The sequence below is a fragment of the Eleginops maclovinus genome, chromosome 1 (assembly GCF_036324505.1).
Source record: "Eleginops maclovinus isolate JMC-PN-2008 ecotype Puerto Natales chromosome 1, JC_Emac_rtc_rv5, whole genome shotgun sequence".
In the NCBI taxonomy this organism is placed as follows: domain Eukaryota; kingdom Metazoa; phylum Chordata; class Actinopteri; order Perciformes; family Eleginopidae; genus Eleginops; species Eleginops maclovinus.
In genome coordinates, this window is record NC_086349.1 from 765171 (window position 1) to 792707 (window position 27537).

The window sequence follows — 27537 nt, forward strand, 5'->3', positions numbered from 1 at the left end:
TTACCTGTATTAATGGCACCTTTTTGAACTCGTTATCAGTACAAAAGACACCTGTCCACAACCTCAAACAGTCATACTCCAAACTCCACTATGGCCAAGACCAAAGAGCTGTCAAAGGAGACCAGAGACAAAATTGTAGACCTGCACCAGGCTGGGAAAACTGAATCTGCAATAGGTAAGCAGCTTGGTGTGAAGAAATCAACTGTGGGAGCAATTATTAGAAAATGGAAGACATACAAGACCACTGCTAATCATCCTCGATCTGGGACTCCACGCAAGATCTCACCCCGTGGGGTCAAAATGATCACAAGAACGGTGAGCAAAAATCCCAGAACCACACGGGGGGACCTAGTGAATGACCTGCAGAGAGCTGGGACCAAAGTAACAGAGGCTACCATCAGTAACACATTACGCCGCCAGGGACTTAAATCCTGCACTTCCAGACGTGTCCCCCTGCTTAAGCCAGTACATGTCCAGGCCCGTCTGAAGTTTGCTAGAGGGCATTTGGATGATCCAGAAGAGGATTGGGAGAATGTCATATGGCCAGATGAAACCAAAATAGAACTTTTTGGTAAAAACTCAACTCGTCGTGTTTGGAGGAGAAAGAATGCAGAGTTGCATCCAAAGAACACCATACCTACTGTGAAGCATGGGGGTGGAAACATCATGCTTTGGGGCTGTTTTTCTGCAAAGGGACCAGGACGACTGATCCGTGTAAAGGAAAGAATGAATGGGGCCATGTATCGTGAGATTTTGAGTGAAAACCTCCTTCCATCAGCAAGGGCACTGAAGATGAAGCGTGGCTGGGTCTTTCAGCATGACAATGATCCCAAACACACCGCCAGGGCAACGAAGGAGTGGCTTCGTAAGAAGCATTTCAAGGTCCTGGAGTGGCCTAGCCAGTCTCCAGATCTCAACCCCATAGAAAATCTTTGGAGGGAGTTGAAAGTCCGTGTTGCCCAGCGACAGCCCCAAAACATCACTGCTTTAGAGGAGATCTGCATGGAGGAATGGGCCAAAATACCAGCAACAGTGTGTGAAAACCTTGTGAAGACTTACAGAAAACGTTTGACCTCTGTCATTGCCAACAAAGGGTATATAACAAAGTATTGAGATGAACTTTTGTTATTGACCAAATACTTATTTTCCACAATCATTTGAAATAAATTCTTTAAAAATCCTACAATGTGATTTCTGGATTTTTTTTCTCATTCTGTCTCTCATAGTTGAGGTATACCTATGATAAAAATTACAGGCCTCTCTCATCTTTTTAAATGGGAGAACTTGCACAATTGGTGGCTGACTAAATACTTTTTTGCCCCACTGTATGCCTATAGAACACATTTCTGTAATAAAAGTTTAGGGGTTCAAGAAATTAGGATTAGACTATACCTGTCGCCCGTATAAGACAGATAAATAGCTTGATAAACCCTGCTATGGGTTATTATTTATCCGTCTTAAAACTGGCGTTTCATTTTGTGTGATACTTCACCTGTCATCTAGCACATTTAGTACTTCAAGTAAAACCAGCAGCACTTGTGAACCACTGCTGATAAGAAAGTACCTATTGAATAGCCCATATTCACCAGCATTGGCAGACAGTGCAAACAAATATTATTGTGTAAACTGGTCATAGTGCAACGATTACATAACATTGTTAATTGTGCTGCATCTTCTTTACAAGTCTATCCGTGTCCAGTGTCACTGTGTCTGATTTCCTACGCCAACGAGGAGTCCTAGAGGAAGTAATACAACACTTAGAGGAGGACAAGGTAAAGTGTGTGTAAACGTCAGTCTGTGCTTGTCTGGACTAGTCTGTGACATGGATGTTAAAATGTAGAATGAATGTTAATGTAAACACCAAATGTGTGGAACTTTTACACATATGCCTTTTACACATATGCCACACTCACAGAAGAACACACTTACATACACCTTCCAGCAGTTATAAGAGCAGGGGGTTGACACACACACACACACACACACACACACACACACACACACACACACACACACACACACACACACACACACAACATATAGATACAGCAGTCACAAACTCTGAGCTTTAGTCATATCTTTTTGTTATTGTGAGAGTAAAACAACTTACATTTATTTTGATAATTTCACAGATTGACAAAGATGTCATTCCCTGCATGGAAGATGGAGACCTGGCAAAATACATTTCCTCATTTGGGGATCGTCTGGCATTGAAGAGTTTCTGCAGAAATGGGACAACACAAAAAACCAAAATGGGTCTTTTTGAAAAGCTTAGGGTCAAGCTTAAGAAGCGAAATAATGCTGAGGAAAATGAAAATAGGAAAACAAAACAGGCCAGAAAAGCTGAGGAAAACAAAACACAAGATGCAGAGCCAGCTGATTCATCAGCAGGTTCTTCAAACAAGAGGCGGAAAGCAACCCATCGAAAGATTGAAATTGGATGGTTGCACTGTGAGGGAGAACAAAGGAAACAAATACGAGGTAAACAGGGAGGAGGGACAAGAATGGTACCTATTGGAATAGAATGTGGAATGGATGAGGTCCTTCAAAAAGGAAAGAGGCTCTTCTTTCCAGATGGATTGTCATCAAAAGGACATGAATCTGAGTTCAACTTTGAATTGAGGGACTACAAACAGAACCCTGTCCATGAGGATGTAACCGTTGATTATCTATGATACTTTGTGCATGGGACGGTTGCGATTTTATGTTGCTACTTCCCCCAAGGAGTTGAAGGATGATAGTGCCACAGATGGTGAAAAATCTAAATGTGATGTAATAACAATAGATGAGGATGAGGAGGATTATCACCAGGACTCACATGATCCTTCACAACAGGATGATCTTCAGTGCGATTCAGAGCAGAATAAAAGTGAAAGAGTACAAGAGGAAGAGGATGGTGCTACAATCACTGGCATACGATATGGCACACTGTTTGAATGTGACCTGGTAACTGACATTGAATTGGAAGTAACCTTTGGTCCGGGTTGTCGTGAAATTGAAACTGACGCTGACGATGACACAGAACCATTTGATTTTGGGTTTCAGACCCAACTCCAACTGCAGCCACTCATAACCTCGGATGTTTCCTCATCATTGCATTCTGCCTCCTCACTTCAGCAAGTCATGGACCCACCACCTGAGCAACTGCTCTCCACATCAACAGTATCCAATGATGCATCTCCAGCACAACTACCTGGCTCCACATCACAGGCCAGTCTCGCCAAAATAATAACCATACACCATGGTAATTGCCAAATGAGTTGAGTAAAGGGTTCATGGATCCTACTTTGCTCACACGCCCATTAATTATGAGAAGAATACTTCCAGATAACAGTGTAGAAAAGGGGATTGGCGAAGGTGTTGTCAGAGATATTTACTGTTCTTTTTGGCAAGAATTTTATGATCGCTGTACTGTTGGAACAGCAGTCAAAGTTCCATTCATTAGGCATGACTTTAGCTGTGAAACCTGGAAGGCCATTGCCAGAATTTTGCTTTCAGGTTTACAAACATGTCAGTATTTGCCGATAAAATTAACTCTTCCTCTGATGGAGGACCTCTTTCATGGATCTGTGTGCAGCAACCTCCTAGAAATCTTCCTTCAGTATGTGAGTATTCAGGACCAGGACATTCTCAAGAAGGCGCTTGAGGATTTCTCATCAGTTGATCCCAGCGAGCTCATGGAAGTCCTTGAGAACTACGAGTGCCGAAAGATGATCAAAACGGAAATACTTCCACAGATCCTGAAGGAGATGCACATAAAGAACTAGTACAAAACCCTAGGTATGTAATTGATTGTTGGAAGCAGGTGATGCATGGAAAGGTCAGCATTGCTCATGATGACCTACTGGCACGCTATCAGGCACTCAGACCCAATCCAAGACGAGTTCAAGGTCTACTTGACTTCCAAGAGGTGGAAAACCACTTGAGAAGATATCTTAGAGAGTTAGACGAGGACCATCTCGAAAAAATTCCTGCGTTTCACAACTGGTAGTGATATAATCACTTGTACCAAAATCCAGGTTGTCTTACAAAAATGTCAGACTTCTCCAGGAGGCCTATTGGCCACACATGTGGATTTGTGCTGGAGGTGTCAGATAGTTACGATAACTTCCCAGATTTTAGATCAGAATTCAATGCTGTTTTGGACAGCAACATCTGGGTTATGGACATTGTCTAGGCTGTTTTTTTTTTTTATACAGCCAATTGTATAATTGCACTCATGTTTTATACAGTTTAGGCTATGTGTTCATTGAACACAATTTGTGTTTAGGCCTATGTATTTGAGTCTGACTGAGATTTGTATGTTTTGGCTTGTCACATGCATATTGGTCATAAATGTTTCTACATGCATTTGAAAGTTATTCCTCTTGAAATATTGATCTATACTTTTATGTATACTGTTCTCTAGCACTACATAACTTTTGTTGTATGCATTTTTTTGTATTTGTACTTTTTTGTATTTTTGTAAAGCTGTCATGTTTTATATGGTGTAGGCCTATGTGCTGTTTGAACACAATAGGCCTATGTGTTGTTTGTTGGAACTTGAGCTGCTCAGTGTACTTGAGTACATTGAAAACAATAAGTAAAATTAGTTTTAAGTAAACGCTTTCGAAACCATTTAAGAAGTCAGTGATTTTATTTGTCACTTACATTGTTATTCAGTGATGGCATGCTGTGAGGTCTGTGGCAGGGTAAGCAGCGTGTCACAACAGCACTGTCCAGTGCAAAATCAAACAAAAGTAAGATAGATAAAAATAAAATATGTCAAGTTAGTTTCTGAGGGTGATAAAGAGATGAGTTGTACAGCCTCATCACTGCTGGTAGAAAAGAACAGTATCTTCTTGTCAAAACAGTTAGAGGAAATCACCCAGTAAAGGTACTCTTCAGCTCAACAGACTTGCCAATCAGTGGATTAGAATGTTCAGCTTGTCCAGTATCCATTTCTCCGGAGGCATCCCTACTGAGTCCAGTTGAATTGCTCCACCAATGACTGAGCAGGCCTTCCTGATCAGCTTGTAGTTTGTTGGTGTATTTTGCTTTCACACCACCACTACATGTCACTGCCTGATAGCACATTTGTAGCAGGTCACTGCAGACATTAAAGGATTTTAACTGTAGTAGAAAATACAGATCGCTCCACCCCTTCTTATAAGGGGCCTCTGTAATCCTAGACCACACCAGTCTCTCATCTAAGTGCACACCAAGGTATTTGTAGGAGTGCACAACTTCCACATCAACTCCACAGATGAAAATCTTAGGTCAGATCTTACCAACATTTACCTGACGATGGTTTTTGGGTACACCACTCAAAAGACTTGTCAAGCACCCTTTACTCTGTCTCCTGTTGCCTGTCAGTACACCCCATGATGACGGAGTTACATACTCTGATATATTAATATTGCTAATGTTTGTACTCCATTTGATAATACAATTGTTCTTATTCTGTGGTGCAGGGCTACTATCTCACATTCTAAACATTATATAGCCATATCCTATAAAGTCTTACTTCTGAAGTACTTCATGTTTGTTTTAAATCTTTTTAGTTCAGGTTATTGTCACTTCCAACAAAAGCTGAGATCATACTGATAAATAAATATAGCTGAGTCTGAAAAAGGACCACATGAACAAAATACAAGGGCATTTTGGAAAAGCATGCAATTTAATGTGACAGACATTTTAATTTATATGCATACTATGTACATTTTATACAATTTATATACATCATCAAGCAGCATAAAATAAAACATTACAACATATTCTATGTAGTTTACATTCAGTATGGATAATGCTGTTTGTGGTGGAGATGGGCACAGCAGTGGAGGCAGAGGAGATGGGCACAGCAGCCGAGACGGTGGTGATGGGCACAGCAGTGGAGGCAGAGGAGATGGCAGTCAGTCCTCAAAGATTATTTCGTATCTCCTCTCGTAACAGTGTGTACAGTTCAGCAGCATCAAACGCATCTTTAGGAGTGTCCCATCCATTTTCCTGCATCAGCAACACTGACAGATCAAAGACATCTTCATCACAAGGCAATTGACCCTTGGGTCTGCACTCCTCCTTGCAAAGGTCGATTTCCTCTTGATCAAACAACTTCAGGCTGTCCTCTCCACCAAAAATCTGTGGGGCTGTGTAGAGTAGGACTGGGCGACCCCCAGAGTCACCCCTGGATGGAACTGGTCTGATTCGATTAGAATTCCATGTCCGTACAACCTCGTCCAGCTCTTTCTGCAAGACAATAGATAGTGCTTAATTAGTCTACATGATCATCTGATTTTGTCAATGACGATACATCAAAATCATTTACTGTGTATTTTTACAATATGACACATGAGCAGTGTTTTGATTACCTCCATGCAAAGTAGTAGCCAAGGGTTTTTTATGGCCTATATTGCCTGTGTGTGTGTGTGTGTGTGTGTGTGTGTGTGTGTGTGTGTGTGTGTGTGTGTGTGTGTGTGTGTGTGTGTGTGTGTGTGTGGAGAATTATTGTCTTGATGCACATATAACCTACCTGAACTAGTTCGAGGAAGCAAAATTGCATGAGACTCTTATCCACAAAATCCCCGGAGAAGTGACCAGCATCTTGCACCGATTTGAAAAGGCTCATCCAAAATTGGACGCTCTGCTTTCGAAGGATACCCCACCAGGATTCGATGCGCTGATTTGCAGTGCTGTGGCCGTACAGGAAGCTCTTTTCGCCGGCAAATGCATCGCTGTGTTCTCTTCTTAGGAAGTTTTGCATGCCCTCAACGTGACCGTTCTCAGTGCCCCTGTCAGCTTGCAGCCGCTCTGGACAGCCCCCAACACGCTCAACACACTGGAGGTAGTAGGAAGCAATGACTTTGGGATCATTATTGTTGGTTTAAGCCTCCATCCATAAGACATAACGACTGTAGCCATCGATGCACCCGTAGATGCAAATCCCAAATGGCTTCAATTTGTCATATGAATCCATATGCCAAAGTGCATTAGGCCCGCGGGTTGTATACAGACGCCGCCTCAGACGATGGGCCTGTCTCATTTCTACCCCGTGTGGATCAAGTGCTTTGATGATCTGCCTTACTGTTTCTTGCGAGACTACCAATCCCAATCCTGAAATAACACTCAATTAAGTCTACCATTTCAGCAGCAAACCAAACACGAACCAGCTCTGTTGTGAAGGACTAGTAGCCCACTTCCGCCGTTCCTGGCAGATTTCTGACTTTTTTTCTCGAAAATGTCGACTTTTTTTCTCAGAAAGTTTAAAAAATATTTTCTCTTCATGTGGCCCTAATACTCTTCCGTACATATGCGCAAAAAAAAAATCCCCCACACAATTAAAATTCCATATGAACTGAGGAGCCGCATGAGACTGGGCAAAGAGCCGCATGCGGCAAGCGAGCCGCGGGTTGGCCACCCCTGCTGTATAGCCTTTATATTCTTTCTAGTTTTGGGCACAGGTTCTTGGCTGCCATTGTTGTGCCACAATAGCCATGAATACGTTACACAGCAGTGAACTTCTACCTTTGTAAACCCAATGATCCAGTAATCCAGATTAGAGTGTTGGTGATTTGACAATCTGAATTAATGGAAGCTGATTTAAATGAGTCCTTTAAAATCAAACCTGCAAAAGAGTTTCTTATTGGCAGTTAGCTGATCAACCCAGAGGTTCAACTGTGCAATACTGCGAATAATGAACTGTACAACAGTGATCTCGGTGTGGAACACTGTGGAGCACCTTGTCAGTTAACAAGATGCATGTAACATTGCAGACATACAATGAGAATAATATATAAATATATTCTAAATGCATGCTGTGATGCTTCTCAACACACCTACCTCCTGTAACTCCAATCCCATAATAAACACTCTAAGTTCCAACTTTCAAATCGTTTTGCCTTTATTGATAGTTGATCTGATCGGTGGAATATCAAAACCATGTCCTTAGTCACAACAGAGGAGCACTGAAACCTCATATGGGCTCTATTGTGTCTTTGAGTTCAGCTACATTTGAAGAACACATCTCAAACCAACTCAAAAGCTGGATGAGCTGTCACACCAGCTGTGAGTGAGGCCTTCAGTGTTGGACCTCACCGATGCTGGATGGGAGCAAGTTCCTGCAGCCAGGCTCCAAAATAACAATCTGATTGTCAGATATATAACATAATTTATTTTAAAATGTGTCCATTCTCCTTCAAGCTAAAAGGCTCTGTGAACCTGTTGCTCATTTGTCTAAAGATGTCTACCAAGGTTTGTGGCAAGGGAGCCATTGAAATCTGCCTGTTCTGCGATGTATTCTTTGTGTGTGATATGAAATATGAGACGTTGGCACTCATGCAGTATAACATGTTGTTCACTGCAGTTCATTCTGCCAATTTGCAATGTCTTTGAGTAAATCTTGGGTTACATAATAAAGCATGTGTTTCAGTCGGCTACTGGAATTAAAACAAAGTAATCAGTAAAGGAGGATGTTAGTATATTAAGATAGCTGTTGATCAAGGCACTAACCCAGCAGCTGGCGCCTCTCAGCAAGAGACATGCACCTCTGGAATCCTGATGTCTCCACAAAAGCCAGGTATTTGTATCCCTCTAATCTCTGAGAACGGTCTGAGTTACGGCAGTTTTTACAGATTACAATTCTAATTCACGTTTGTCCCTTCACCTCCATCTAGAATACATTTACCAATATCAGGCTCAACCATTCTTTCAGAATGGCTTAAAGGCTGTTCAGCGCTAGAGCTATTCTATTCCTTCAAAAAGTCGAACTGCCCAGTGCTCCTAAAGTCAGTGCTGCACGGTACAGATATAGAAACTACATTCAGTGAATGCAGTCCCTCAACGATCATGGATCAAATGGGATCTTGGATTGGCCATTTGAACAGCTTTCTTCATGTGGGTTTTTCCTTAGTGACTTCTCACTAATCTAACTCTGCTCACGTGTTTTATCTTGTTCTGAACAGGAGTTTTGAATTAAACAGTTTTTGTCAGGTGTTTGCTGTAATCCCCCCTCCCCCCCACACCCACCCACCCATCAGTCATTGCCTTCTTCCTCATCTGCTTTGCTGCCTTTGCTGAGTCTCTGGAAGCAGTGCACTGTGGAAGCTAGGAAGAAGCTGGTGATGATGGCCGCCACTGAGACGGAGATACCGGAGAAGATGACGATGAGGTAGTCAGTTAGGGTGAGGGTCCCACGGCACTCCCGAAAACTCTCTTCAGACAGTAAGCTCAGGGGAACACGCCGGCCATCCAGAGGCAGGGAGCACTCTATCCCCTCCAGACCTGAGAAGAGACAACAACAAGGGACACTAGGCTTCTCAAAGTCACGCCTGCCTCATAACTCATTTACTGTTGGTGATTCAGACTGGACAGCAATAGAAAAAAAGGGGGGGCGGATGGTGTAATGGTTGAAGCTATGTCACATAAACATCATTTTAATTCACATCTATTCTGATGATTTTATACGGAAAACTATATTACTCAAGAAATAATGTGCATTAATAGAATGAAGACTCTGCTTGGTTCCTCAAAAAGCATAATGCTTGCCATTGGTAATTAAACAAGGCATCTGCATGGTCGCAGAATCTCCATTTTATTCACACCAATCGAGTCTCCTGAGATAAACCTTTGCTTTTAATCATTGTGAATGACCTTTGACTTAGTTATCTCTGCTACAAATGATGGAAACAGTTCGATACACAGTTTTTCTTCACTTTCCAGATGAATTGTTAGAAGGTAAAGATCTGATGTTAAGAATAGTGGACTCAAGCCACCGATGGTTTCAACATGCTAAACAGGAAATGCACCGTACAAAAGACTGTCAGCACTTCTATAGAAAAGATCCTGTGACTAATCCCCCCTGATGCTGACTGACCAGATGATATGTAAATTGGTATATGAATCCTAGAGCAGATGGGCAGTGATTTCACCCCAAATAGGTGTTTTTCTAAATATAGAAAAATACCTATTTTTGGAGACCAAACAGGGCTGTTTGTGCCTCCCTTTATAATGTTGGCACAATGAACACAATTTCATCTCTTTATTTATATTTATTTTCAAATGCCATATTTACAAACGCTCATTACACCCACACTGAATTATTCCTATCTAGTGATACTATAGCTAACATGCTGTACAGGGTTCCCCCAGGATTTTTAGTCTTAAATTTAAGACTTTTTAAGACCTTTTTAAGACCACTTTCAATAAAATTTAAGACCAACGTCGCACCTTCCCTGGTATGCGTATTAATGAAAAAATTGAAAATCAATCAATCAATCAATCAATCAATCAAATAAATAACTTTAATGAACAATATGCTCTGAGGACAACAGCTTTCAAAGATCTGCTTCAACATAACATTCACCATATTTAAACACAATAACTGTGTGAGGAGTGCATGTATGCACATGCACACGTCTGTGGGTGCGCCTTTGTATGGATGTTTTTTCCCAAAGTAACCTACAGCCTGTCTACACTGTATTTAAGTCATTAATTTAAGAACCATTTAAAACAATAACTGTGAGGGGTGTACGTGTGTGTGTGTTTGTGTGTGCGTGTGCCTGCATTCGTCTGTGGGTGTGCCTGTGTGCGGTTGTTGCAATCTACACTGTATTTAAGTCCTAAGACAGAATAATTTAAAACAATAACTGTGAGGGGTGTACGTGTGTGTGTGTGTTTGTGTGTGCGTGTGCCTGCATTCGTCTGTGGGTGTGCCTGTGTGCATTTCAATAGATCCTACAGCTTTTGGAGCTCAGCTCTTTTGGCAGCAATCTGTTCGTCCAGTTTAATGAGTTCAGCCATCTTTTCCTTGTGGCTCCTTCTAAAGGCATTCGATTTTGCTATTAGCTCCGCCATCTTGCTGCCTGCTTGCTTGGCTTCAGCCTGGTCTGCCAACTTATCAGCATCCCTGAGCAGATGTTCGGCTACCTCCTTGATGGATCTTCTGTGCTTTCTCAGTTGCTCCAGGTTCTCCTCAATGGCCTTTCGTTTTTCTGACTCTGCTTGAGATTCTCTGTTTTTTCTCTCCGTCTCAAGATGAATTCTATATCTTGCTCTGGAAGATGAGACCGAGGAAAGCAGGGCTGGCGTGAGGGGGACCTTGGTAACCCCTCCATGGAGAGAGATGTAGTCACAGACGATTCTCTGCGCTACAACGGTGTCTTCGTGAATGTTAGCAGTTTCAATTTCTTTGTTCACCGAAAAGCCCCGCTCAACTGTTGCCTGCCCGTGTGATAGAAGTAGAAGCTTCTGGATAAAGGACCAAAGTTGTGGGTAGGTCTCACTGATGATGTTGCTTAGAAAGACATCCAGTCTTTTCTTGAATGGCTGGAAGGACTGAAATTCTTCAGTTCGGACCTCCAGGGACAGCATCTCTGAGAACTTCTGGGTGATCAGATCACCTAAGAAGAGTGGATGAAAGAGCATTCAAATAAATGTATAGCTACAATATCAGTAATATATTATTATTCATACGACTGCTTGATCTAATGTCCTATTGTGCTGTGTTAGCATATGCATTATGTTATGATTCTTATTACGTAGTTCCTATTTTTTGACCATCGGCCGCATTGGGAAGCTTCAATGAACTGTCACATTAAAGAGTGTTACAATACACTTAGTGCTATGCACTGCACAGCATTATTCTAACTTATAATGGCATGACAACAATGGCATAATCAGGATAACGAACTGCATTCGTAGATAAAACAAATAATGCACTTTGAGGTGTAACGCCTGTGCTACCACTTTGAACATGCAGTATTTTTTGATACAAGAATACCATGATGTTCTTTATCCCTTACGTACAGGTATTACATTAGTAAATTGTATGCTTATGTTTAGACCTCATCAATAAAATAATGTATGAATATGTACCAGCAGCAACTCCTCCATCCAACTGTCTGTCTTGTAGAAACTTCCTGACTATGCTCTTCATCTGTTTCTGACACAGTTCAGGGTTGCTGTACATAAAGGCTGGGTTCAGACAAGTTAATTGTCTAACAATCGGAAACTTCAAAGGGCTCCTCTCCTGAATCTTCTGGACCATTTTGGATAGACACTCCATGCATTGGTTTTGAAAATGTAGGATGGAAAGTTCCTCTGAGGATTTACTCCGCTGTTGGAGTTCCTAAGGATGAATAAGGACTAGCTGAAGTGAACTGTCCCTGATTACAACACAACTGTTTACAACACAACTCTCCTTGCTCTTTCCCTTTAACCACCAAATTGCAATTTTGTGAAACGCCTACTTGTCGGCCATGATTATTTCCAGAATACCTTTATGGCAGTCTCTGCACCAATGCCGATGTCCACTGCCTTTGGATGCACCCTCGACTGCTTGTCAGTGACATCAAGCCGTACCAAGTGCTGAGGTGTGACATCAGTCAGTAGCTCTCGCTTGATGAATCGCCTCAGCAAATTCTACAAAACAGGGAAAACATATCCGAGAATGAAAATGTCTTTGGGACACAGTAGCATCATTGTCACAATACACTTGAGCTATTTGAAATTGATTATATAGATGTAGTCTGTGGTCACATATTGGCCCAAATCAACCAGCAGTAGTCTTATTGTAATGAAAAGAGATGATGTTAAATAAAAAGACATATATTCACACAGATTCACTTAAAAGATTCAGCTTACCTTCAGTAATTCAGCCAAGTCATTGGCAAAGAATGGAAGCACAGGTTCATCCGTTTGATACTTTGTCAAGAAGGGTGTCACACTTCGTGAAACTGCCATGAAAAAATGCAGCTTTGCCAAAATAAGAGGGTCTTTGGTTGCCACCTCGATGGTGTCATAAGAAGACGTTCCAGGGTTTGGGAGCTTCTTGGTTGTAACAGCATCAACATATTTCTTCATGTCAGGCCAGATCTCAATGGCTCTCTGCACTACTGGGAGGTTCTCGATCCAGCGGTGACCACAGAAAGGCAAAGCAAAGGTTTTGGACTTTGTAAGATTGCAAAAATCCTCCCTTCTTGCTGGCACATTGTGAAAAATAGTATGAAGAGCTCTTAAGAACTTCTCCATATGCCACTCAGTGAATCCACATTTGACAGCATTATGTAGAGTGTGTAGCCCACAACTTCCCACTACAACCAACTGGGCACCCCCAAAATGCTCAGCATGCTCCGTCTGCAGCATCTCAAGAAAACGCCAATTGACGTTGGGTCCGTCCATGGACAAAGAGACCATCCTCCTCAAATCAAGGTCACGTAAACACTCCTACAAGAAATATCAGAAACAAAATTCAAACACCTTTGCAGTATTCTGTCATACAATATAAAAGTGCTCTATAACCATTTGTATCATGCTTTGGGTAGGGGAATATTGGATTGAACAAGTTGCTGATATAACAGTTTACACTATATACATTTTCATATGAAAGGGCAACAGATTTTTTTATTTGTTTTACATTTTGTCAGTCTTAACAGTAATAGACTACATATTACTGTGTAAGATTATAGAAGGCCTATTCATTATTCCACAGTACTGCTATTCCTGCAGTTTGTTGCCAGACTGTGTGAAAAGTTACTAACAAAACTATACTAGACAAATTGCTAATAACTTGTTCAGCTCAGTTGTTTTAAGAATCGCAATTCTTATCTAGGTAATGCACGGTAAGCAACTAAGAAAACGTGATGACTCAATATTGACAAAAACGATTTCCTTTAGATGGCAGTAGCGCATTAGCGCGGGCTCTGAAGTTAGCATGGGAATAATTGTACAGCCCTGTTTACCATTTCATAAAGTAGCCTAGCTTATTTCTTGTGCAGAGCCTCACTGTAGCACGGATATGCTCTGCCTATATGGACTTTAATTTCAAAACATCCCTGTTTTACCTTTAGATTACATATTGAATTATCTTTTATTAAGTATTCTTCAGAAATGTTATCTGTAGCAACTTACCTTGAAATTACTGAGAAGGTCCACCGCCTTTGCTTGGCCCATGAACTGCGAGCCAAAATATCGTGATCGAACACGGTCACCGTCCCAGTAGCGGAGATGGATGTCAAGCTGTTTGGTTTTTGTGCTTTTGTTGAGGCTTTCGTCCAACATTGGCACAAAACCAACAGCCTGGTTTACCTGCTCGGTGAGCTCCTTACTGATAAAAGGGACGAGACCGAACTTCGTAAGATACGCTGTCTTGTTGCTCCCGCATGAAAATGTTGCCGCGATTTGAGAGTCAGGGAACATGCATTTGAATACATCGGTGATGCCCTCATTGGAGGAGTAGGAGTGGTGTTCGTATACTGTCCTAAGAGTCCATATTACCTCTGCCTGCAGAGTTGGTGTTGACCCGCACAGTAACCCTGACAGTGGTACCTGCTGCAGTGGTGTAGCGCTAGCCACCTAGCCACGGAGGTAGACTGCACTGAAGGTGGCACACAGAAAGTTGCTATCGGTGCCTGGCTCGAACGCACTTCAACCAATTTTGTGTGCTTAGCACTCTTCATATGGGAGTTCAAGGCTATATGCCCCATGGTCCCAAGTTTGAAGGTTTTTCTGCATAAAGTACACTGTGCCTCCCACACATTCCCTGGCACAGGCTGAACCCAGTTATACTTAGGGTCGTGTACCCACGACGGATTGAACCGACATTTGCCCATCTCTAGCAAATAGAGTAGCCTACTTTAATGTCAACACATTTTTTTCGGATTTCACTTCGCGCGAACTCAAAGACTGTACCAAAGAGAACACAATGCAATGCAGAGGGGGGTGTCAGCGTCTCAATCAGTTTACAATGAATCGGTACAGGTTGCCTGATATTTAGGATGTAACCTACTAAAATGCAACGTTTGGGTGTTCTAAGATTCGCTGTAACAACGAACAAAAAAATACATGTTGTGGCGCCGTATCAAATAAGGAGGTGGATGAAAATTAAGACTTTTTGAACAAAATTTAAGACCTGTGAACAAAATTCAATACCTTTTCAAGGCCTTAATTTACGAATACTAAATTTAAGACTTTTTCACGTTTTTAAGACCTCGCGGGTACCCTGTATACAGTGTAACATGTAGGGCAGGGGTGGCCAACCAGTCAGAGACGAAGAGACAATTATTTGACTGAGTTACTGCAAAGAGCCACATCATACACACATCGTGGATGTATGTCCCCCCACTTCTCTCGTGCCGTTTCTCTTTTGCTTTCACCCTTTCTGTGTGCTCCAGGGGCATAGCTAGTTTTGAAGTTTGAGTGGGGTGGACTTCACATCCTCTAGGGGGGTCTGGGGGCATGCTTCCCCGGGCAGATTTTTAAAAACATTTTAAAGTGAATTGCATGCTTCTGGTGCACTTTGAGAGCAAAATTAAGAGGCTACACAATAGAACTGTGTGGTCTTGGTAAGGGGAGGGGGCACAACTCTCAACACTAATGTGAGACATAAAACATATATAGATATACATTTTCTTTTCAATTTCAAAATGTTCATTTGGGTGGGATTTAATTTTTTTAGGTGGGCTGAAGTTCACCTAAAATAGGTATAGCTACACCACTGGTGTGCTCTCTCACTTTATTCCTTAGTGCCCCTCTATCTCTCACACATGAAATCTAAAGTGAAAATCTAAAAATGTACAATATTTGACACACAGACACATACACTCAAAGACACACACTCCAATAGAGACACACTCTGTCACACAGACAGACACACATACCTCTGCTCAGCCAGATTTCTTGTAAATGTCACACACCATGATATTGACAGAAAGTATTAAGACCAGAGGCCAGTTATTTTCAGCCATTAAGATTGTGTGCACTGCCTCACACACACTCTCACTTAATCATGTGAAAACTACTTTTATATTACTGCATGTTGCTTCTTTGAACTAAGTTGGCATTCATTGCCTTGAGCAATCCTTTACAAATCTGGCTTACAATATTTAAATGTTTGTATTTAAAACAAACCCATGACTAAGGTTGGTTCAAATACTGCCTCATGACAGTTATTTAAAAATAAATGAAGTGTATTTTAGTTAATTATCCTTGTATGATAACTATCTGAACTTTTACCCTGTGACTGGCAGAAGCTCTGCTGACAGAGATGCACTTTCTGTCGTATTTATTTCGTAATCGCGATTCAGCAACTCAGGAGTCCTTCTGGGTTGGTAGCCAGCTTTCCGTGATCAGGCCCTCTCACACACATCTACAACTGCAAAGTATTACCGTTTTGATTTGACAACTTTGTATTGAGTTATTACGGTTTTATCAGAGTTTTATTTTCGCCGTTCAGAAGCAGATCTCTCCCTTCACTGTCACATCGCGAATGCAGTAGAACCCGCCTCCTGTACTGCAGGATGTGCATTCTGATTGACTAAAGCACTTCTGTGTCGAAAACTCTGTGTAACGATTGGCCTGGAACTTGTGTGTTGTTAACCCCTTTTGAACTTGGATACATATGCGCAAAAAAACAACAACACACAATTACAATTCCATATGTACCGAGGAGCTGCGGGTTGGCCACCCCTGCTGTAGGGGGAGCTCTACGCTTGCCTTGGCAGGTATGAGGATCTGGTTTGTGTGAGGAGAGAAAGCCAGAACATTCTACACTCTACTGCAGGGGTCTCCAACCTTTTCCCCTCTGAGAGCTACCTCTAAAGAAAAAAAATTACGGAGAGCTACTTGTGTTTTATATCATGTGTAACATTTATTCACACGTATCTAAATCCCTAAATAAGGTTTCGTTTGGCACAAGCATACACGGAACATACATCCAACACTCACTATTTGTGTAAGAACTTTAATACTCAAATTAAACTCAAAGTATGCATGTCAAAACATTTCTTTCTCTTTTCAACATGTTTTTTTTGCATGAACATTTTCAAAATATTGGCAGCCAATACTCACTCAAAATACAGAAATGTAACTAAATATGTATCAGTATGCATGTCTATTCATTTCTTTCTTTTCAGCTATCACTGATAAACTCACATTTTTTGCATAACATTTACAAAACACTGACCTCTAATACTCACACTTTGAGTGAAACATAGCCCAAATTGAACTCATCAGCATATGCATTTCTTTATCTGTTCAAACTATAAAACACATTAAACTCACATTTTTTGCACAACATTTACAAAACACTGACACTTTGTCAAAACATAACTCACACCTTTGAAATCACATAGGCTTTCAGTAATTTATTCACTAGCCTACATATTCAGTCAAGCACCTCTAGTTAGTGAGATACCTGGCACTGCATGGTGCCAACAAGAGAGCTGTATGCTGGAATATACCCACTTAGGTTCACTCTTATGGAGTCTTTCAAATGTTCATCCGTCAGTCTTGTTCTGAACTTAGATTTGATGACATTCATGTCAGAAAAAGAAGATTCACAGAGGTATGTAGACCCAAACAAAGCAGCTGTCTTCAGAGCTGCTTGACACAGATTCTTATAGTTTTCTGGCTCAACCAAGCTCCAGAAATGTTCAGCATGCTGTTGAGATTTCAGCTGTATGTCGTTTTGGAGGTTTAAAAGTTCCATTTCCATTTCCACAGGATCGATACAGAAAAGGTCTGCCATCTGCCCAGAAATCTGACTAATGTCCACATTCATGAATGGGTTGGCAATTAATGTCACACAGGGCTCAAGTCTCTCAAAGTCTCTGAACCTGTCTGCAAACTCCTGGCCAAGCTTGATCAAGAGGTCACAGTACTTCTCTGTGTTCAAAGCATCAGCTATCCCTGCATGGGTTTCCAAAACCTTTGTGACAGAGGGGAAATGCTGGAATCTTTTGGCCTTCAACTGCTGGATGAAAAAGGCCAGTTTTGCGCTGAACGCGTTAACAGCACTGATCATGTTGCAGACGTCTTTCTCTTTACCTTGCAACTGTACGTTCAAGTTATTCATTTTCTCAGTTACATCTGTCAAAAACGCAAGATCAAGGACCCACACTGCATCAGATAACAAGGTGGTGTCCTCCCCCCTCTCTTCCAAGAAAATCTTGATTTCACCCATCAAGGAAAAGAAACGTTGCAGTACTTTACCCTTACTGAGCCATCTGATGTCAGTGTGGAGCAGGAGATCTCCATAGGCCACAGTGCATTCCTCCAGGAATTGCTTGAAGGTCCTGTGTTGCTTAGCCTTTGCTCTGATGGAGTTGATAATCTTGACAACCGGCTCCATGACATGTTCAAATCCCATGACCTTCGCGCATAAAGCCTGTTGGTGAATTATGCAATGGTAGGCCAGAAATGGCGGAAACTCCGGGTCTGCTTTGCATCGGGCAATAAATCCAGAGTGACGACCTGTCATCGCTGGTGCTCCGTCAGTGGTTATTGACACCAGCTTTTCAATAGGGATCTTCTGTTCCGTGAAGTAGTTCTTCACAGCATTGTAAATATCGACTCCCCTTGTTGTAGTTTTCAATGAAAGCAAAGTCAAAAACTCTTCATGCGCAGTGAAATCATCAAAAACCATGCGGATGAAAACAGCCAGCTGGGCTGTATCGCTCGCATCAACAGATTCATCCAGCTGAATAGAAAACCATTTACACCTGTTAATGTCAGTTTCCAACTGTCTTCCTGCATCCACAGCCAGTGCAGACACTCTCCTTGCCATTGTATTTGCACCAAGTTGTACATCAGCAAAAGCAGACAATATTTCTGTCTTACATTTATGGTCCTTGAATAACGTTTCAGCCACCGCGGTCATGGCCTCCTTTACAACACTGCCCTCAGTGAAGGCCTTTTTGCGTTTTGTCAGGATGTGCGCCACTTTAAACGAAGCCTCCGTACAAGCAGTAGCCTTCTGTGCTGGTCTGGTAAAAACAGACTGCTGTCGTTGTAGCTGTATTTTCAGGTCCTTTATCTTTTCTTTTCGTAGATTGCTACCAGCGGGAAAGTTCCGTGAGAAGGGGCTGTGGACTGTGGTGAAATGGCGCTCCACATTGCATTTTTTACCGACCGCCACGCTTACTCCACAGATCAAACAAACACACTTGTCCTTTACACTTGTGAAACAAAAGTCTATTTCCCAATTCTCGTGAAAAAAGTATGTTTTCCGCCTCTTGTTGCATTCAGCGGCCATGGTCAAGCTAATGCCCGGTGTTTTGCCGCGTTTACATCGGAGGTCGGAGGTCGGAACTGGGAGTGACGTCACATTCGAGGTCGGAAAAGATGGACGCGCCTTGTTTACAGATTTAGCAATTACCTCGGGTTAGCCATTGTTAGCAATACCGGTTGATAGCAGCGCTCTGTGTCATATTTTGTGAAAACAAATATCGTAGCAACATATCTTCAGATAGAAGATGAGCGGTACTTTATGTACAGGTGACAAATGAAATTGGCATATTATGAAAATGTGTGTTTAAATGTTATATATACAGTCTATGGTTTAAATGTAAACTATTTGGCGAGCTACTTTGAAGGGGGCGGCGAGCGACTGGTAGCTCGCGAGCGACGTGTTGGAGACAGCTGCTCTACTGTAACTTGCAGTCTTTGTTCACAGCCGCCCTGAGGTCCAAACCCTGTGACCCCCCACGTGCATTACTTTCAGCAGCATATCTGTGGCCCTGTGTGGCCCTTACTGCAGAGATGTAACCCCCTAACGCACCATTAGAAATCCAGCTATATTAACCCAAAGGCATCACAATATGACTATTACTCCTATTTAAGATTTGAGATTGTCTCTGTAAGGCATTCTTAATAAACATTTGCTTTTTAAAGCATTACATAGGATCCAAGTAATGTTTCTGGTACCAAAGAACATGTTTCAAACTGCAGAGGAAGGCACTTACATTCCATCCTCTTCCTCTGTACACTGCTGTACCCAAAAGTCACTAGCCATCATTGTCAAGTGTGTGTTTGTGTGTGTGTGTGTGTGTGTGTGTGTGTGTGTGTGTGTGTGTGTGTGTGTGTGTGTGTGTGTGTGTGTGTGTGTGTGTGTGTGTGTGTGTGTGTGTGTGTGTGTCTGTCTGTGTGTCTGTGTGTGTGTGTGTGTGTCTGTCTGTCTGTCTGTGTGTCTGTGTCTGTCTGTCTGTGTGTCTGTGTGTGTCTGTCTGTCTGTCTGTCTGTCTGTCTGTCTGTCTGTCTGTGTTTGTGTGTGTGACCAGAAGGGGTTTTCTACATAAAAAAGGGACTCAGTGACCTCATCACTGGGTGATCTTGCTGTCACATGGCAGCCAGACTCATTCTCACACAGACAAACACACACCGTGAGACACATATCGTGTTGCACGAAAATAATCAAAACACAAACATGAAGGATTAGTATGTGTACCTATGAATACCTCTGATGTACCTCTGATAAATGTTTAAGTTGAATGTGAACAAAGACCCGAACAGGCATGCGAGAGTGTGTACACACACACACACACATACACACATCCAGAAATACCTGTTTATTGGAATGTTTGAATGAATGTGTTCAGCTGCACGAAACAGCACCGGGTGTGTAAAAGGTTAGAGGGCCCGTTTAACACCCGTTTAAGCTTTTGAACCACAAAATGAGTGTGAGGTATATCTTGTAGCGATGTTTGTGAAGATGACGAAGAAGTCTCCGGAGACACCAGCTTGTATATAATAAGGTTTATTACAACAGCATAGTATCATACACCAACACGGGCAATACGAGGTTCCCAGAGCCAATTGTGGAAGTCCCTCGAACTCTCTTTGTGCATACACTTTATAGGAGAAAATGTGTGTGCGTGTCCAAAGTGTGCGTGTGACCAAAGGCGATGTTCTATACGAATGTGTACCCAAATAAGGTGAGATACGTTTGTCTGTTTCTTACTCATCCATGGAGGCCCTCTAACTATCTGTATGAACTGATTTAATACACCACAAGTGTAAGGAAACTTCCCATCAAAGTGGCTCTGCACAGAATCCAAGAAAGGTCCATCTTTATCTGCAACATTCCTCAACCCCCATTTATGTGTGTGTGTGTGTGTGTGTGTGTGTGTGTGTGTGTGTGTGTGTGTGTGTGTGTGTGTGTGTGTGTGTGTGTGTGTGTGTGTGTGTGTGTGTGTGTGTGTGTGTCTTGTTGTGAGGAAGACAGACATGGATACAGTAGCTAGTGTCCGTGGTGTCACAGCTTTGGATGAATCATGCAGGGTGCTTGTTGAGAGCAGAACAGGACTGTTCTGACAGTAAAGGTTGAAGTACACAGTCTTATTTAAAGCTCAATAACCAGATAAAAACTAACCAATCTTGTCACTGTACTGAAGTGACCAAAAAGTACAAAGTAGCAATGATACATTTCTTTTGGGACTCCAAAGTTATGGTGCTTTGATACATAACGAAGGTAGCCTGTAGATCCTTGAATTCCACAATCTCTGTTAATGAATTGCTTTGTCATGCAAGGCATTACACACACACACACACACACACACACACACACACACACACACACACACACACACACACACACACACACACACACACACACACACACACACACACACACACACAGACTGGAGTTTAACAGGCTCAGCCCATTCTGTACTGTCTGATGGAAACTCCATACACACTTTAACATTTTCCACATATTTTCCGCATTATTGGTGACATTTGGTTTTAGTTCAAAAGTTTATAGTTAAAATATTCTGCTGCTTTTCCAATTGTTTTCACTTTCATTTCTTCTCTTATCACACATTCAAGCCCCCACTGTTCATGTACCCTTTAAAGAAGCCAGCCACACCACCTATTCCAGGCGTGACTGTGGCTCTGTGGTAGTGTGTCAGTCTCTCAAATAGCAGGTTGTGGGTTTGATTCCAGATCTTGCAGATAAGATATCAATATGTTTATATCTTGCTAATTATTTTTAGCATAACAAATACTCTATAATAATATAATATATATAATAATAATATTTTCAACTATACTTAAATATTCCACATCTTTTAAACGCATTGTTTTATTAAACTTAAAATTAAATGAGCTTCGAATTATACTCATTCCCTTTTTCCTGCTATTTGTAGAACTTCACTTAACTCCACATTTAAGCCATCATTGCAGTTCAGTGGTTCAGCATACAGCATTCACACTGCCATTCCTTCGAGAATTACATTATTAATAATCTATTACTTCTGTATAAATTGTAATACACATCCATATCTCTACAAAACTTGTCTGTGAAGTGTTTTGCTCGAAATACCAAACGGATCCCCCATTGTAGCATGCCTCATCTCCGTCTATTTCAGCACTGTTCCTGAAGTGCTGATTCTGTGACTGTAGCTTTAGTCATTTTAAGACAGTTTGAGAAACACTTTAAACTTATAATATATTAATTTCAAATGTGACATTTTACCAAAATACTCACGGACCACTAGAGGTCACTCACGGACCACTAGGGGTCGCTCACGGACCACCAGTGGTCCGCGGACCACTCTTTGAGAAAGATGAAGATGAACTAGCTGCTGCTGGCCACGCTCCTTTGGAGTGGCTGCCACGCCCCTTTGGAGCTGCTGCTGGCCACGCCCCTTTGGAGCGTCATGATCTCTCCTCTGAAGAGAGTTTTCCACCGGGAGAAACTCAGCTAAACGCTGCCGTGATTAAACCAAGGGGCAACTTCCGAGTCTCCAAAATGAAGCCCATAAGGAAGTGCCAAAAACCTGCAGTTCCTCGAATGGCCGCGTGGCCTGGCTGCAAAACAGAGCAAATCCCCATAGAACCCCATGTTAAAATGTCTAACTTTGGAGCAGAAATAAACATGTTTACAGCCTGGTTCAAAAAACGGTTTTCTCTGTATAGCTAGTTTCCGCGTTCATGACAACTGTGAGGGGGGTGCATTTTCATTAAAAAATCCAGTTCAAAAGATATTAAGCCATAAAGTTCTGCATAATTAGGGGCGTGGCCGATTTGAGTGACAGCTGGGGTTGTTAAATTAAGGTTAGCCGCATGGGATAGCTGTCATCTCATCCACTCAGCTCTCTAAATCGTTGAACTTGACCTATCGGTCGTGTTAGGCTTTTCTGAGTATTTTAATAAGAAATTCTGAGGGATAACATGTCTTGCTATGCAGTTAATTGTGCTAACAGACCATCCAAGGATTCTGTGGTTCGTTTTTTTCGGTGAGTGAAATGTTTTATTGAAGTGTATTATATATGTTAGCACCATTAGCAGGTATCGATTTTAAGAGTGCCTTAGGTCACCTCCTTATGCTGTAGGGTAGATTAACTTTACTGCAATCCAGTAATGACCGCTAAATTAGCTAACGTTATAGTTATTGGGAATAATGTTAAAGAAAATATGTTCATTAAATGAAGTCCATCAAAGTATGTTGTTTAATGATGAAGTAGTCTTGCTCATTACTGGTGTTTGGTGTTCTTAAACGTGATATATTCACAGTAACATTGACAAAATGTCAGCAAATCTAGTTTTTCTTTACCATCATAACATATAAATAAATACATGTTTGAAGTATTGTTGTATAGTGTCAGGTTAACTTACCCCAAGAAACGTATTAAGCCGGAGGAAAATGTCAACGTCTGGTGAGTGCTGCGAGTTACAGTTCAGGTTAGCATATACCGGTAGCCTAACTTCTAGCTACCTTGGTAACCTCGAGGTAGGTGGGCGTGTTCCAGCAGCCAGGCTTCATTCGCCCCGCCCCAGTTTCACTCACAACCCAACCCTTTAACCATTTATGGATTATCCGGGAGCAGGCGGAGTCAGGCACTGACAAGATGGCGCCCATTTGAGCTTCATTTGAGCTCTTCAGAAACCTATGGGTGACGTCACTGAGGGTTTGTCCATTATTTTTACAGTCAATGGATTAAACGCCATATTGTTCAAACCACATCCAGCATTATTTCTGAAACACTTCTCAGTGTTTACCACTAGAACAGAGACATTATATGTATTATATATACAACAACTCTAAGTCCCTCCTGCAGACATCCTGCTGAATACACACACACACAGAGGAGCTGCGGAGGGGATTCAGCTCGCGACTGTATATGGGGGACGATAGGTAGGGACGTGTCACGTGGGCAGCACGTTGCCAGGAGTTCAATGTAAAGCCAGCTGACATTTCCCTTATTATGTCATAACTGAAGCAAATCTGGATCAGTTCGTTTGTACCCCGTTTTTAGAGATGTGGGTAAGGAGCAAAAGAGAGAGTCTCCTTACCCACCGGGGACACATATTTATATCATATGAAAGACATCAAAAAGTGCATTTCGCACAAGTGGGGACCTTTAAAGTATTATTTTATTTAGTTTTATTCTGATCATCATACTTGTGTCATGTTGTGTCTCGTATAAGCTCAGTCCATAGGGACTTTTAAACCTGAGAGTGGCTGGTTCAAGTCCAGCACTGCACTGTCAGCTTGAGATGGGCTCTTGAGCAGGGCAGTGTGCATGTGTGTGTGTTTCAGGGCTACAATGTGTGGAAATTAAAAAGAACAAATAAACAATTCATAAACTAAAAAGTGTTGTATTGCACATTGCTCTTCAGAGGATAATTGTCACAGGCACTTTAAAGAATTTATATTTGTAGTTGGCCTATGTGTATTTGGAAAGCTGTGAAGTGTTTCTGCACAGTTTTCTTATTTTGCGGGATGTTAATTAAAGGTGCTCCATATACAACTAGCAGCAACTGTAAATAATATTGTTCCATTAATTACAGAGCAGAGAAATCATAGTTCCCCTGACATGAACTGTAACCATCCTGGTCCGACAGTCACTGAGTTACTTCCTCTCTGCATCATGGACCTTATGATGTCTGAAGAAATGACGGACAGCGACCCTCTTTCTTAGTGTTTGGTATCTTGCATTGCCTAGTAAGGATTACACCTTTTAATGTGCATAGGCTTGTAAAAGTATTCAACTCCCTTGAAACTTATCAGACTGTCTGGATAACACATTCATATTCAATTTCAAAAAGACTAAATGAAATGAAATGAAGTATTTTTAATTGACATTAGCTTTAAATCATAAGAAAAAAATAACTGAAATTCAACCCCTGTGCTTGGGAAGCTACAAGTTTGAAAACAAATGAAAATATTGTCCTAACAAGGACACTGTAGTTCTATCAACTGAAAAATTAGAATACTTCACATATTTCACCCCTCCACTCCCCACCCCTCAGTTTAATGATCATTGCTTGGACTGAGAATCTGAAGGAAAGAAGTGAAAATGAAACTAAAGAGCATCCTAGGGAGGTTAGAGATACAGTAATAGCCATGCACACATTAGACAGAAGGGTATAAAGTACTATCCAAGTGGTTGGATGTTCCTTTGCAGTAGACCACCCTAGACAGGAGCATCCCGAACAACCAGTGGGACCAGGGGCAAACGGTCCAAATGTTGGACAAAGAGTAGGTTTACGTTGGACAATGAGGGACATGTGACTAAGAAGCTGAGAGGTACTTAAGACTTCAGTATAATCTCCATGTCCTCGCTTAAAATCATATTCACCTCCATGTGCGATTAAAGAAAAGCTTTGGTGGGTGTTACAAAAAAACTCTCTTAGAATTGCACTGGAGTAAATATTTTCCCAGTATTTTTTTGTAGCTGCAACTCCTTTCTTTGTCATAGTTTCCATTATATTTCATCACAAAGCACACCCAGCTGTTTTGTGCCGCTAGGGCATAGCGTATAGGTTGGTGGTGGCAATGCTGATAGCCCTCTCTGGCATTTTACATGGCTACTGGATAAAAGGCAAGTTTTAGAATGGCGCCTGTCAATCCAATGCAGCTTAATTTGTGGGACAAGTGATTCAAATGCTGAGCAGTCCAGCACAAAGCAGGACCCTTGGCCAGCCTGAAAACAACCATATCAAAGCCTGGCTGTTCTCGGGATCCAATGCACAGAGCCAACGCAACACTGGCGAGTATTAACAACAACAAGGTTAATTTACTACAGTACAGATCTCAATCCTTTGCATTGTTTAAAAGCTGCAGTCCAACCTGGAGTAGATCCTGCAGAAGAACGGTCAGAAATCCCTCAGAAGACTGTTAGCTGGGACTAAAGTGTTAAATACTAATACAGACAGTATCTTTCAGTTTTATTTTCTTTAAAAGATCTGCAGATGGACAATTAATAGCAATGAAAGTATACTGAAAATGAGTTTGCTATAAAAAATACTATCTGAACATATTTGTATCACAAATCCAGACCAACTCCAGACAAATCTGAAAAGTTTTAAGGAGGTTGAAAACCTCTGCAAGCCACTGTATGCATGCAACACATGCATGCCAATCATCCAGTGTGTCAAATGAATCTGAAGGAACAAATGGATTTCCTCTGATCTGGGACACAGACTGCAGGACTCTAAGCAGCTTATGTCTTACCCTTTAGGAGCTTGTGGCTGTTCTCTGACAGCCATACAAACAGTTTGGCAAAGTGACAGTTGCAGTGCCAGGGATTGCCCTCCAGACGCAGCATCCTCAGGGAGGGCAGGGATTCCAGGACCACAACGTCCAGAGCTGAGAGAGCGTTCCTCTGCAGCTCCAGCTCCCTCAAAGAAGTCAGCCCTTTAAAAGCATCTCTGCCCACCATGTGGAGGTAGGGGTTGTTCCCCACTCGCAGTTTGATCAGACTCCTAGACTCCCCAAACGTTTCAGAGGTAATTTCAGACAGGTTGTTGCTCCCCAAGTCCAAAAACACTAATCTAGAGGAGGTGCTCAGGGTGCCTGGGTCCAGCTGGGAGAGGGAGTTATTCCTCAGGTCCAGATAGACCAGATCGCTGTAGAGGACCAAAAAGTCATAAGGGATCCAGGGAATCCAGTTGTTGGAAAGCAGGAGCCGGCGAACATTCAGAGGGATGGAGTCTGGAACTCTGGTGAGCCCTTTCCCGGTGCAGTCCACAGTGTGGTGGTCTGGACACACACAGCTGGAGGGACAATTGAGACCCCGCGTAAGCAGAGTGGAAGATATCAAGGCTAGGAAAGGCTGCAGCCAGTTAATACATGGTATCATTGTCGAGGGGGCGGCAGCATTAAACAGCAGATGGGGGGAGAGGGGGTCCCCACAGGGGATAGAGGGGAGGTCAGCGAGATGGACAAATTGACTGGTTAAGATCACGGGTGGGGGGGTTGGGGGGGCCAAACGATGTCAGTTCAGCGTGGCGCTGGCATCCTTATGCTCTCTGCACTGCAAATCAAGAAGACCCGGAAAAAGCATGGAGGGACGAGCGCTGTATTCCAGGAGACCCTCTAACATTCTGGATAAAAAAGCAGCCTGCTGGTTCTGAGGAAGGCTAGGGGAGGAGCAGAGGAGAGAGTGAGCAAGAGAGCAGGGAGGGGGGTGTGTTCAGAGTGAAGAGGATTAACACTGAGGTAAATATAGGCTAACCAACCAGTGGCGAGGGGGCGTGGTTTGTTGGGTAAGCCATAGGATGTGTGTCAGTGTGTGTGCGTGTACATGTGGATCAGGGACAGTCCTCCATGCTTCCTCAGATACTGAGGTACACACAACCTGAGACCCTGTCAAGGAGTGTGATGCTGATGATGAAGGCAGAGGAAGAGGAGGATTCTGGGTGACTCACATGTGATGCGGTGTCCTGGAATCACCAGCGTTCCCCCTCCCCCTGCCTACTCCCTCAGTACTCCTTCTCCTTTTCTCACCTTCGCTTCACTAGCTGGTGGGGATATAAAAGAGGTGGTTTCTCACCCTATCACCA

The 27537-nt window shown here is 42.2% G+C and overlaps 2 protein-coding genes and 1 long non-coding RNA gene across 5 annotated transcripts; 1 reads left to right on the forward strand and 2 right to left on the reverse strand.

Annotated features, from left to right (window-relative positions):
* Positions 1-2016: 2016 nt before the first annotated feature.
* lrrc38a (leucine rich repeat containing 38a) lies at positions 2017-26920 on the reverse strand. Its single transcript, XM_063895854.1, has 3 exons — positions 26207-26920; positions 9005-9255; positions 2017-2221 (listed from the first exon to the last, which is right to left on the reverse strand). Exons 1-2 carry the CDS (start codon positions 26832-26834, stop codon positions 9008-9010), a joined length of 876 nt encoding a protein of 291 aa, XP_063751924.1. The 5' UTR covers positions 26835-26920; the 3' UTR covers positions 2017-2221; positions 9005-9007.
* On the reverse strand, positions 10260-13630 carry LOC134872496 (uncharacterized). Of its 3 annotated transcripts, XM_063895837.1 has the most exons (5): positions 12616-13630; positions 12250-12393; positions 11848-12100; positions 10665-11372; positions 10260-10532 (listed from the first exon to the last, which is right to left on the reverse strand). In XM_063895837.1, exons 1-4 carry the CDS (start codon positions 13165-13167, stop codon positions 10708-10710), a joined length of 1614 nt encoding a protein of 537 aa, XP_063751907.1. In that variant the 5' UTR covers positions 13168-13630; the 3' UTR covers positions 10260-10532; positions 10665-10707. The 3 variants fall into 3 exon arrangements, 2 of the variants coding, with proteins under 2 accessions (XP_063751907.1, XP_063751900.1); XM_063895830.1 differs by having other exon boundaries at positions 10260-11372; XR_010166807.1 differs by lacking the exon at positions 11848-12100 and having other exon boundaries at positions 10260-11372.
* LOC134872515 (uncharacterized) lies at positions 10994-12822 on the forward strand. Its single transcript, XR_010166810.1, has 2 exons — positions 10994-11244; positions 11924-12822. It is a non-coding gene; the product is annotated as an uncharacterized LOC134872515 (long non-coding RNA).
* Positions 26921-27537: the final 617 nt, after the last annotated feature.

Excerpts from the sequence above, each read along its gene's own strand:
- LOC134872496 (XM_063895837.1), bottom strand. The coding sequence starts at position 13,167 with ATGGTCTCTTTGTCCATGGACGGACCCAACGTCAATTGGCGTTTTCTT. Across the intron at positions 12,394-12,615 it reads ACTTGGCTGAATTACTGAAG|AATTTGCTGAGGCGATTCAT; the intron begins GTAAGCTGAATC and ends CCTGTTTTGTAG. Across the intron at positions 11,373-11,847 it reads GGATGGAGGAGTTGCTGCTG|GTGATCTGATCACCCAGAAG; the intron begins GTACATATTCAT and ends CACTCTTCTTAG.
- lrrc38a (XM_063895854.1), bottom strand. The coding sequence starts at position 26,834 with ATGATACCATGTATTAACTGGCTGCAGCCTTTCCTAGCCTTGATATCT. Across the intron at positions 9,256-26,206 it reads CAGCCACAAGCTCCTAAAGG|GTCTGGAGGGGATAGAGTGC; the intron begins GTAAGACATAAG and ends GTCTCTTCTCAG.